A 13,463-nucleotide genomic window follows, 5' to 3' on the forward strand; every position below is an offset into this window, starting at 1 on the left:
TGTAACCCATTCCTGTTATGTGAGGTTATTAAACCTGTTCGTTTTTAAAATTTACACTCTGAAGGGTTCGAGTATAGGGTAAAAGACTATAATTAGAACGGAAGTGGTCGAGAAGTCAATATTCTCGCCAGCACATGTTTGCTTTTGTCATAAACCTAAAAACGTCGACCATCCCACATGTATGAGTATCTAAAACTATTAATCATATGACAGAATAGAAGTATTTACTACATTGACGTCGGTTTATTTTCTACTTTGGTTCATTCGAATGTATATCATAAAAGTATCATATTTAAATACAGAATACCAATTTTAAAGATATTTCATATAGCATGCGGCCAAATCCTCGTTGTTTCTTTAAGACTCTCGCGGAATCCATGGAGACTAAAACGAAAAAAATAAGACGAACTAGAAATCATCTTAGCTTTATAACTCTTGCCTTCACTGAGCATTTCAGAATGTCTAATTAATGTTGTTGATTTTGAATGCTAATGGTACTGCGGTAGCATTATGCCAGTGTCTCAGTTGATCTCCCACTGACCCTTGATAAGATTAGCCGTTGCCGTAAAACGGCCGTTTGTTCCGCCCGCTAGCCCGTTACCGGATGAACTCAACGTATGAACTCTGGGCAGGCCGAATCGAAGATATGTCTGGATGTTTGCTGCCAGCTCGGAATTACGGTCACGAGGTCCGTACTTTGGATGATTCAAAATAGTCTGCACGGTCGATTCTCGTAACTGGAAGTTGCCTGAAAAGTAAAATAATCAACAGTTGGAATTCAGGCAAAAAATAAAAGTTCGACAATCTAACAGCGGTAGTAGAAACAGTTATCTAAATATGGTGTTATCAAAATTCAATTTGTGCGCAAAAAAAAGACACGTATTCGTTTAACGTTAGAGGCCGTAGGTAGATAGAAAGACGTTTCATCAAATAGATGACGGCGAGTACCGTGTTACCAAAGCTAGCTATCGTACTCTCGTGTCCTGTGATAACGCAGACTCAAGAATGAAAAAAATAATCGAACAAACAATAAATCATATTGATTTTATGATAGCCAGTATTACCTATACTTCTTCTCATGTGTGGTTATTTGCAATTTAATGTACCTTAGGGGCCAATGGGTATTAATTGTTTGGGTGGGTTCTTTACGCTTGCATAGTAATATGATTAAAACACATAGTAACTCTGAGGTATAATTAGGTTTATCTAAAGATTCTGTTTGTTTTTTTTTTGTTGGCTTTTTATGAATTTGAAAAATCGATCAGAATTATTTTTTAAGCCGAGAGTGCCGTACATGATGCTCGTAAGTCATTTTTAATCAGCAACTTTTCCACCCTGTTGAAGGTCAAATATGAAGTGTCAAAAATGCTGTTTCCTGGAGCTATTTTAGAGCCTGGAATAATGGCGAAAGTTTGCAATCCAGACAAGATGATGTCAACAGCTGACAAATGACAAGCTTTCAAATGCCTGATTACGGTTCATTATCGGTGAATTCAAAAGGAGGAAAAGAATGAACAAAAATGGTCATCACTTATACACTAAGCGTGTATCTCATACGTTACTCGACATCGTTCTGCTATCTTAATACGCAAGTGAACCTCGGTTATTTCCTCGGCTAATCCGGGTCAGTGATGAGTCGACGTCTTTTCTCGGAGTGGATTGACAGAACGTAAACGATAATGAAAATATCTTGTCGTTACTCCCAGATATCCTGCCACTTAATGCGTATGTATGTATGTATGTATGTACCAACTAGTTCGCTAGATAACGACATATCCTAATCTACATGCCTGCAGGATGTTTCGTGGTCCTGAAGATCGCACCCCTCATCGCTATTATGATCATCGGACCGCTTATCATGCCTAGCCTCGCAGTTTGCAATAAAATCCAGAGAAACATATTATATAGCTCAGCTGCATACAGTTACAATCAAACAAGTACAAAAAGCCAACACGATATGCGTCTGACGTAGCGTCATGTGTCATTTCGTAAGTGTGTCGATATGTCTGATGTCATCGCGCCAGATCCGACCGCCTGCCGTTATCGCTGCGGTACCGCGTAGACTAACGTACCGATCGAGGCATCAGAAGCGCATGGAAAGAATCTCTGCTCATCTTAAATCGTCCACAATTCTCTGGACATAGCTATCTGCCATTTTGTGCTATTTGGTACTCGCAACTATCTCCATCACGTGTGGAGTTCTAAAAACATCACTGTTGTTCTAAGTATAAATAAGTTGTGATAAAATCTAAAAAGCCTTGATCGGCGTTGTCATTCAGTCGATATTTAGCCTGGCCTATGTGAATAGATATACATATGTATAGACGATAACTGGCCTGATGGGAAGGATGATCGAAACTAGCTAAATGATCGTTACATCAGCTAATAGAAACCATCTAAGCTATTGTGTTTTTGAAATACTAAACAAATCTTGAAGATGTATTTACTCGTCAATCGAAAAGCAAGCTTTCAGAAAAATCCGTCCATTGAAGATCTTGTGAATATCTGCAAGGTTTATCTGGCACCAGCCTATATAACAGCAACTGTACTATTTAGCTAGATGCTTACGTAGATTAGGCTCTTGTAATATATAATTCAAACAAAGATAAACGTATATATGGAAATATACGTTTCCTAGTGGAAGAGTTTCAGCTATTATAAATAAGTTCAGTTACTGGCAAACATTGGCATGCTTTCTGTTTAATATTTATTGCTTATATTATTTTATATATATTATTATATAATATCCACTAACGTGATGGCAGCTACTAGGCCTAATACTGTAACTAAGAATAAGTAAACATATGTCGACGGTTCCTGATAAGACGATTAAACTATAGCTATTATATAAAGGCGATAACATTATGCGCTCGCCGTTCTTTCCCTCGGGAAAAGATCGCTTTGCTATAGACAAGTACGGACCAATAATTGGCCCTCGGTCAATACTCTTCACATCCGTTAGGGAAATGTAGAAATCACTTATTTTATCCGTCCGTCTGTCATTCGGTTAGGAATAGGACGTCCATAGTAAAGTCTCTACAGTCATATAAACTAATTGAATTTTAGTTGGATAACACCCAATTAAGCTACTGCCGATGACGACCGCGACCACGGTGATGTTTAGGTTACATCGTGTATGGTAGCTTCTGTATCAATATCATGTTAAGAGTTTTGCTTTTTTCTGGCGACGTCAGAACGAATTAAAAATATACGACTATGCCCATGTAATAATGTCAAACAGTGTTGACTAGGTCAAACAAACACGCCGATCTGAAATTCATCAATTGAATGAAAAAAAAAAAAACAGAGAAAAATATCAGATAAGAAATAAACCGTGAAGCTAGTGGTTCGATTGTATATTCTTTTCGATTTATAGCGGACCGACCAATAAACACAGATGACCACAAAAACGTTCCACACAAACTGTTCAATGGAAGTATATTTCGGGGCAAATCTATACCGAAACATTTATCTCTAATTTTCTGTTTCGAAGATTATTTGATTTCCCCTATATATATATATATATATATATATATATATATATATATATATATATATATATATATATCGCTCAACTAAGATATATATCGCAGTTAAATAAACGATATTCAGTTAATGCCAAATCGCAGTACCTTAACCGATTCAGACTCTCAGTAGAAAGAAATGAGGTGGCAAAAAAAAACCGAAAAATATTGCACAGCGATTTCGTCGCCAGCGTCCCCGTCAGCTAAACATACTGCAGTATTATATTACGATAACGATCATGTTTATGAGCCTTTTTTTCGGTGGGTTTCTTTGCCCTTGCATTTTCTGATGCGAAGCTTAAAGCATGCTGCTCTTTCAAATGAATCTCGCCATTGCTACATGTCTGTTTGTCTGCCGGGCAAACATTTTTTACCGAGCGTTTATAGCTTTTTTCAACTGATAGAACCGTTCATGGCGGGGGTCAGGCCGTTGACTAAACAAAATATGTGGCTGAATAAAGAAGGCAACGAAAGAGAGTGCCATTGTGGTCGTTGTTATCACAAGACACACGCACGTAAACGTTGGCGTCGGCTTGAAGAAACGAAGTTTAAGGAAAAAGATAAAGGAACGAACGTCACACAGATGTTTTCAGGATGTGCTGAGGCCTGAGATATGGGGCTTGACAATGACATGGGTCTCTCTCTTGTTAGGGCCGATAACAATAGTAAGTGTGCAAGCGGGGCATTAACGGTCGCTCGATGTTTCCATCCGCGGCAGCGCAACGAAATGAAGCTTATTGCATCATGGCAGCAGCTGAATTGTAATGCGCTGTCTGTTTCTAGCATATTCGAATTCTTTCCTGGTTATGGTAGCTACAAAGGAATACGGCATTTGAATACTGCATGAAGAAGCACCCAACTTAAAATCTAAATAATTTGTCTAAAGTTTAATTCACTGTATACGTTACATCACACAGCCACACATCTGACGTGAACTTGAACTATTTTAGAGGCGCTACGCGCTACTGGTTTAAGCAGATCCTTTATCGGTATACTGTCGCAAATATACCAGATATAATCAACCCGCAGTTTTTCCGGCTTTACTAGAAGGCTGTCTATAAATAAAACAACGATTTCAAGGTTGCCAACAAATCACCCTCCACTGGCATTTACCAAGGACGAGGAGTTGCTACCCAGGAAATGTTGTGTAAATCCATGAGAGATGTAAGTCCTTTCGCTTATCTTACCATTTGCTAACTATCGCTTTTCTAAAATACCGTAACGAACTTACCAAATGGCCGCTGAGACTTTTCTGTTGTTCCTAGGGCCGAGTCAGTGAAGTCCGAGTTGAGATTCTGCCTGTAGATGCTCCAGGCATGCAGGTCCTCCGTTGCTGGATTTTGCCTGAAATGCCTTAAGCACCAAAAAGGTGCATTGGTAAGCCTAATTTGCGTTTATCTCGTATATGCCTCACGTATGTTCAGATCTAACAAGATTAGAACATGCATTATACAACATGGCCTTTCTTTAATAGCCCTGAAGCAGCTCTGCTCGACAGCTTCGCTGCACACCGATATGAATATCGTCAAATGGCCGCGTCTGGTCCCGTTTTTTTCTAACGTTTTTGGCAAACAAATTTCATGTCGATGCCTGAAAGCTAAAACGTAACTTTTCCAAAGTTGACGTTTGATGGTTGTTTCTATACCGGTTCAGACATTATTTTCGTTTATAGTCATCATGACGTCAGTATAAAAAGAGTAACAAGTGAAAAAAACAAATATATACATATATACGAAGTCCTTGGTATTTTTGTGGCTATTGCGCGTATAGGAGTACGTTGCCATTAGGACTGATGGCAATGAAAGTAGCGCAAATCGTCAGAGTAGAGAACTATACACGCACAGGACCTGTACGTGTTTATCCGGGATGTTGATCTCCCATATAAGTTAAAAGCACTTCCAAAAAAGGTTAGAGGATCATGTTAGCCTAACGGTTTCGTACATGACCTTCGTACAGCCTCACCACCGGACTTCACGACCCTCACGAAGCTTGCACGCGACTACCTGATGCATCGTTGTATGGCTCAAGCTGAATTGTTGTCGGTAAGCTTGGCTAGCTCTAGCAAACTGGTATCCTTTGTGATGTATACACAGCCATTTTCAAATAAAAGTTCCTCAGATTGTGCGTTATGGACTTCAAAGACTTTAAAGTAACCAATATCAGTAGAATGCAATATGGATGCGCTCGTCTGAATCACATAATTCTTTTAGATTCAACACAGGAACAAAGCTAGGCGCTGTTACGGATGGCACAAATCTAGTCTGACACGTGATCATGAAAAGACAAGTGGTCATATAAGTATTCAAGAACGGTACCGCGAATCCGAGAGTCGTCCCATATCGATTTCGCCCTGGAAGGTGGTAACCTAATGTTTATGTTGCCGCCATCTAAAGCCTGACAGCAAGACGAGCTATTCCAATATACGCTTCGATTTGCGATAATCTGCAATTAGCGAAAGGATCAGATGCAGTAAACATAGAAGCGCGTACGATCGTTATCAATGGACCTGCTCGCAGTATTCGATCAAGAAGGTCCAGTTAAAGCAAACAATGTTTCACTAACAGAGCAGGAATAATGGGAATAATCAGGCAATTTTGTGACAGCAAACGTAGGGCGACGCTCGTTCGACTATTATCACATGTGTAGAAATGTGTTGACAATTTCAGGTGCCGGTTTAGAGCGCGGACGACTCTAGACCTTATGCTGACCATCTACCCGAGTGCCAATAATAAACTGTACTTTAGATATTTCCTTCACTACCATTATGTGGAGCGCGTCGCCAGGCGAATACTGTGCTCTACCGTGTTAGCTAAGAAAATTGCCCTTTATCGATATCTTAGTATCGTGCAGCTTCAGCCACAGCCGAAATAGGCTAATCCTCATTATTCTTCGATCGACTCGTCGTGTCTAAGCCAATCGATTCGACCGTAGTGAATACACCGCGTCGACCCCCATACGTTGCTGATGGATCGACGCGTCCCTGACATTGCCCTATCATTTTCCTACGAATTCCATTCCGTACTAACAGACCTATGTATAATGGCAGTCAGAAGATCCTGAGAGATTGACACAACAGATCACCTCGATAGTTACTGCATAAGTAATTTGCATGACGACTATTATCATTTTGTCGAAATCCCCACATTTTTATACGACGAAAATTTTTTTTTAATGATCATGACCTATATATCATGTTGTATCCATGCTTTTTTTCTTTCACCTTAGCCTCGCAATGTTTGGACATTACCTGTACATGTGTGAACTCGCCTTTTGAACGTTATTATTACTATTATTCTGTGTTGGTGTGTGTGTGTGTGTGTGTGTGTGCATCGCGGGGGCATCATAGCGGAAAGTTGTACCATTTACAAGGGTATGCCAAGCCAAACTAATGCGATACGCTGATGGAAATGACTGCGACCCTCATATAAGCACAAACTATGTGGCATCTCCGGTCTGTCTGTTAATTTTTTGGCTATTGATCTGGTAAGAACCGTCAGTGTCAAGGCTGCGAAGATTCGCCCTTGATTGATTGTTTGATTGATCTATGCAATAAATTGGAAGTAGATTGCGTGATGATGCATCTACTCGTAGCATCAATCTATGATTTGTCTGCAATCGCAAAAATAGCATAACAAACAAAAGGCTAGAGTATTTTGTTGTATGCTAACACTTGTCTCGACAAAAATCATCCATCATTGAATCAAAAAAAAGCCTTATTGACGGTGAAAAACATCGTATGATTGTAGATTATCATGACTCCGGTTTGACTAACAAAAAGGCCGAGACCAAGCTGCAGTCGTCATGCTGTGCTACATAGGATACCTAACCGGCACAGTACACTGAACTTTTAGATATGATGTACATTACACTATAAATATTTCTCTCGCAAAATATATTGGCACCGGAAACGTTAACTGCAGAAATCAAGAATGATTTCTAGATCATTGGACTGACACGTAGAAGAACTAGGTCGGTCAGAGCGCCCATTTTGTCACGCTATTCAGTTTCTATGGCGTTCATCACGTGTCTGGTTTTACGTCGGCTTCCCATGAATCCGATGGAAGCGGCGCATATTCAACAGTTGAACAAACCTGTGACAGACATCATACGTTACGATCTAGTGCCATGATCAAGAACATACGTGAAGGCATCTTGTACGTCCGTTTGTAGGTCGTTGAGGGCTCGATTACGTAAGTAAATGACAATATTCAACACTTGTCAGTACAAGTTAATCGACTGGTTGCTCGGTTGAGCCATTCGCTGACGAGCGAATTCTCAGGACCAGAACTTTAACTTTCAATTAAAAAACAAATACATGTATTTGCAAGCGATGAAATAAAAGGATTAAACGCATAGGGGAAATGCATGTGTATTCATACAAATGTACTTGAAATTACGTGCGACACGATGATTTGTTTTCTTTTTTTACCTGAAGTCAGGTGTCGCAGTGGCTGGCGGTACGGAATATTGTCGGTGTCTATTCGAGGGATGTTGGCTGTTGTTGTTATTATGACTATTGTTCTGGTTGTTGTTCGGAGCGCCGTTCGCTCCCCCGCCGTCGGCGTCCTCCCACATGATGTCGGAAGGAAGTGCCGTCGACTCCGATTCGGGACCCACAGTTGATGGGGCCGGCTGGAACGTAAATGAACAGTTTAAGAAAACCTTTAATATATTTAGGTTAAGAAATATCTGAACATTGCGCTTAGCACATAATATCATGGCAGCTCCGTTATAAATATGTTAATAATAATAATAGTCATAAAGCTAAGACGAATACACAACAAAATGGGCGATTAAACAAGAGGTGCACCATTTTCAGAGATCTCTGCCAGAAATCTCTGACCGCTATATGATCCAAATGAGTGCGTTCACTCTGAGTTTCATATTTTTCCTCGTTCACAGCTGTCCACGTGGATGATTTATTAGAAATTAACAGTTTGCACAATGTGTGCATCGTTATATTATGTATCTATTCAACCTACGAAATGTAGATATAGAAGCTTTCATTAGATAGTGCTTTGGAAATACGTTTTTAGTGAAAAAAGCAGCTTTTCGTCAACACATTATTCAATCTATGGCGAAAGATGCTGTTCCTTTGATAAGGCGTGTATAGTGTAAGGTTTAAAGGGTTGCAATCGTGTGGTCTACCTTTCACTGACACGTTTTTTATGTCCGTTATAGAACAATTTTGTTTTCAAATCGGATTGGCCAATCAAGTATATTTACACTTTTGTATATTACTGCACGTAAAGCCGAGCCGTTATGGATGTGGCTGGCTTGTGGAAGTGACACAATGTATCGATGGCGACACCAGAAAACTAATACTATTCTTCACGTTAGCGATCTACCTGTCCTATATCCGTCATTGTCATTGCCATCGATAGCGTTTTATCTGATAGATGACGAAAGAGTTGGATAGACCTAACAAAAACCCCTCGCTTCGTTGATCGTTTTCGGCCGCTCACTCAGTCCGAGAACGGCAGTAGACACCGATTTGATGATCGCTGTATCATCCAGAGTGGACTTCATTCCGGCATTATTTTACAAATGGACGTTGAAGCCAAACTAGTATCTAGTAAGCCTTAAAACAATATCTGCAATGGTCTGTGAGTGACTGTCATAGACTTTAACGAATACAGTGCATTTGATAACCGGTTAGTTCGTCGGAGGAATAACGACAAGATCTAGCTAAAGTTCATATGCGACAACTTCTTACGCAGGGTACCGGCAACGTATCACAGTTTCTGGACCCTAATCTTGCACACTCCTGTGATAAATTGTGCTCGGGATTATATAGACAAATTGTGTACATTGTTGAATACGTACGGGTTCTAGTTGAACGACACAGACGCATTATGTAACTATATCCAAAGAAGAAAAAAGGATTTTAGGCAGAAGCTGGACTTTTTTTTTTTTTTTTCTTTATTATTCGTTGCATATATCATACGTTGATATAAATGTCTTTGTCTGTAGCTACAGCAGATCCAATGCAAGCGGTCACCCACATAATCTATCCGTGCGTGACCTAATGCTATGCACGGCTCGTGTAGCAACATTGGCGCCCACTGACGGCTTAAGTTCAACAATTTATTTAGAAGTCTGCATCCTATAATATTACTGTTTTTAGGCGACAATGCAGATTTCTTTCTCTGTGTATTGAAACTAACTAGCTAAAACGACTCGCTTGGTCTTAACTATTCACAGACTCTCAAAAAGTAAGGTCGCTGAACGTTAGCAGTCGATTCACGGTTAAAGTGTCACGAAAATGGTTGAGTTAGTCAAGCAATAGCGTCGATATGATCCCTTGTTCGTGACGTCGATATTCGTGGGCATAACGAATTTTTAGAATTTAAATTTTGCGCGCTTCAATCAGGTTCTGTTTTTTTTTTTTTTTTTTTTTATTTCTTTTTCCTGTCTGTTTTCGTAATTGATCTTCTTCACATTTCAGTTAACTAGTTTATGACTTATTACCGTACATAATAGATGCAATTTAACAAGAATTGTCTGCGGCCATTCGTCACACATAGGTACAGACCCCCTATGCGATTATGCGTGATTTGAAGCTCATCTTTTTGACTTTCGCAATTGGTCATACGTTTGTCGACACGGTAAACGTTGTCTGACGACGTTAACGTTTTCATCGATCGGTCGCAAATGGTGCGCATGTGTTAATGTAAGGGAAAACGCACCCATAAATATTAAAGTTACTCCTTAGTTGAGGTAAACAGTCGGCGTATATTTAGCGCGTAAGCACAAATACAAAACTATCGATCAACATAGAGCGGGCAAAAAATGTACTAACATTGGAAAGACATTGATGCCAGCATCGAATGGTGTTTCGATGCGTCTATATTTTTTGAAACAAAATATATGAAAGACTTTGCCCGTTTTTGTGCTTAACGAGAGCGCTCTTGATATTTTTGTTCGGATGTCTTTGACCACTGGCGAAAAAAGCGTCCGATCCATTCTTCAATTTTTAACCAAACGAATGGAGTATAATTTAGCTTTTTATGTGGACACCTTCTGACCTCGGTTGGAAAGGGCCGATTTTTACAGACACACGTTCATATCAAAATTTGTTAAGGTGCGTAACTGATAAAGTTAATGCTAGAGTAGGCCAGATGTGAACGGTCTCTGTTACGACGACCGTTGACGAACGGCGTGGGAGACACCCACTGCATGCTCCCAAATGGACAAGCAATCAAGTTAGGTAAATTGTGTCAAGCAGGAGATTAGCTATTTCCCGATATCGGCCAACAGCGCAGCAGCATATATAGTACTATAACATATAGTCATATATCAAAATAAAAAAATCACTGCTGTGTTTGGAATTGCCATGGCATTCGTTTCTGGAAATCTTCTCTAAGTTAGCATCACTTATTTAGGATTAGTCTTCATCACCCATTGCTGGCGCATAAAAACGTGGCGATAATAAACTTTATTGTTATTGTTGTTACTATGTCTAGCGAGCTAGTCTTATTATCAGGCAACTGAGAACTATTCATCGTCAACTCATTGCCATTCTCAAGTTCTATGTCCCTTGTATATAATCTATAAATATAGGGGCCGCCGTAGTAAAAGTTGGCAGTCGATGCACACGTATCGTTGATTCCGAAAGCGGTCTGATAAGGAGCCCGCATAACGATACATACTGGCCAGCCGTTACCCCGTTGCTGGTGACGGAGCCCTCGTCAATGTAACGAAACAGAAAACACATTTCTAGCGAATTATCTCTCAGTATATATATATATATATACATATTTATACATATATATATATATATATATATATATATATATATATATATATAAGATCAGAAAACGTCTTCTTTGGTGCTGAATACATAAATTCTATCACCAAGTGTCAATATTTGGCTGCTTAAAAGTCTATGTGTATATAGGACTAGTCTGTGAACCCTTCGAGTGCTTGAAACTATGCTACTAGTGTCCGCCATGACGACAGTATCAAACACTAAGAACAAAGTCTTTAATGTATTTTCTGTAATCCTATTTTAATAAAAACGCTACGGACTCCTAACGAAAGGTTTTTGTACATTGTAATTATTGCATATAGCATAAGCAGCAACTGTCGGCTCTTCTTGCTCTTAAGATAGACGAGTCTAATTAATGTTTGCAAAAGTCACCTAAATAACTACTTCTTCACCCGCTCTTTTACTTCGTATTTGACTTTTACAGCTCTCTTTTGCTCTGTGTATGTACGATCTAGATAAAGAAGCTTACGCCAAAGCGGCCCAGTTTGGCTGCTGCTGCTGCTTCCCGCTACGTTTGTCAATCAACAGACAGACCGTAACCGAAAAAAATACGTTCTCGAAAAACATCGTCAGAAAGCCAACATGGAACAGTTATTTTTCGCGGGTGAGCATAGCCCTACTTCTGGCGTCTGCTTTTCGACTCACTGACGCACAGACCGATGGGCGCATAGGTACGCGTGGCGCCGCGTGCACTTCGCGCTCTCCGTCACTTGTTATTGGCAGCAGTTGCTAACCAACGAGCAATCGCTGCCACCGTAATGGAGGAATTTCGCTAGAAGAAAAAAAGCGGTTTATTTTAGTATAAATGATTTTGCAAAGCGCGTGGCCAACATCTATCATTGTCCATGCAGATAAGTACTTTGCCTGGCGTGGCACGAATGTTTCTGCTGCTGTTACTGCTACAAAAGCTCGATTTTGCCGACTGCACAACCTCAGACACGTTATGCCTGACGACAACAACAGCCGCCACCATCGCTTCTGTCGTCGCGTAACGCAGAGTCAACGCATGCGGAAGCAACGACGCTCCAATATTACAACCGGAACGATACAGCGGCCGTGGAGATGCAGGCTATAGGTGAAAGGGATCAGATTGTACGCGTGATCCGTTCGTGCGTCGATTCCGTGAACAGGAAGGCAAACGAGAATCAGACTAAAGTATTTGCATAGACTGAGGTGATTGACTATAGGAACCAATACTAGTTGATTTCGCCTTTTATAGCTTTAAAGCGAAAATATACGAAACAACATAATATGGGCAATATTTTGCCTACCTAGCAGAGACAATGCGATTTTGCAAAAGAGAATAGTTCTATTCAGTTCAGAAATCCGTTAGCGACACATAGAGGAAAATGGAAGATGTCATGTGCGAGTTTTTTTCGTTTCTGTACATGTTCAGGGGCATATGTGTTTAACATAGATGTGACTGAGGTAAATTGCTCGACTGTATTATATTAAATATTCAGTGTTATATGTAGATTTGCGCATATAGAAAGGCACCAATCAAACTAGGCTGGCAGCGCAACGGCGATTGCGTAACCATGGTGCCAATGGTCGTGGACATGTAGCACAGGCATGAAGCATGGATCATCGTGTTGGCAACATCGGGCTCTAGCGTTGGCCATTGAGTCAATAGGCATCTTCTACAATGCACTATTGTGGATTTTTCTGTTCCGTCTGTGGCAGCCGAAACAAACATGTGACATTATAAGGTCAGCTAGAAACGATTTTTGCTACAAGAAATCCGTACTAGGGATAGATTATTGTGCAACTTTTGTATTATAGGAAGGGGCGCAAACTTATTGCCTTCGTCCCACACTTTCGAACTTGTTTCCATTAGCACAAAGACCGATAGATTTCTATCGGAAATACAAGTATGGAGACGTTCCAATTGGAGGAAGGAAATGACTTTTTTTTTTTGTTCATCTGCAATATTTCTGCATCGTGTAAACTACACAGGTACCAATAAGCGAATCGCACATTGGCCCTAGAATTCAACATAATTACTTTATTACTATCAGCGGTTACACAAAGGCTAACCCTGCTAAAAGATATAACTGACAGAAATAGCAAAAATTATCAGTCGAATTTACCTAATTAGCTCCGACTTTCTATCCCCGCTTAATTCAACGTTAACAATCAATATATAGTAACCTCACAGTTTATGTGTG

The 13,463-nt window shown here is 40.0% G+C and overlaps 1 protein-coding gene across 7 annotated transcripts in view; it reads right to left on the reverse strand.

The window, feature by feature from the left end:
- Nucleotides 1-13,463, reverse strand: part of LOC111245758 (ATP-binding cassette sub-family G member 8-like) — a 121,417-nt gene that overhangs the window by 12,577 nt on the left and 95,377 nt on the right. For all 7 annotated transcript variants that reach the window (XM_022794480.2, XM_086979224.1, XM_086979225.1 and 4 more), the window contains 3 exons: nt 7,954-8,156; nt 4,756-4,877; nt 542-748 (listed from right to left, as the gene is read on the reverse strand). In XM_022794480.2, the coding sequence (XP_022650215.1) occupies nt 542-748; nt 4,756-4,877; nt 7,954-8,156 (532 nt within the window). The remainder of the gene's footprint in view (nt 1-541; nt 749-4,755; nt 4,878-7,953; nt 8,157-13,463) is intronic.

Source organism: Varroa destructor, unplaced genomic scaffold (genome assembly GCF_002443255.2).
Source record: "Varroa destructor unplaced genomic scaffold, Vdes_3.0 BEIS01000002.1, whole genome shotgun sequence".
Classification (NCBI taxonomy): Eukaryota; Metazoa; Arthropoda; class Arachnida; order Mesostigmata; family Varroidae; genus Varroa; species Varroa destructor.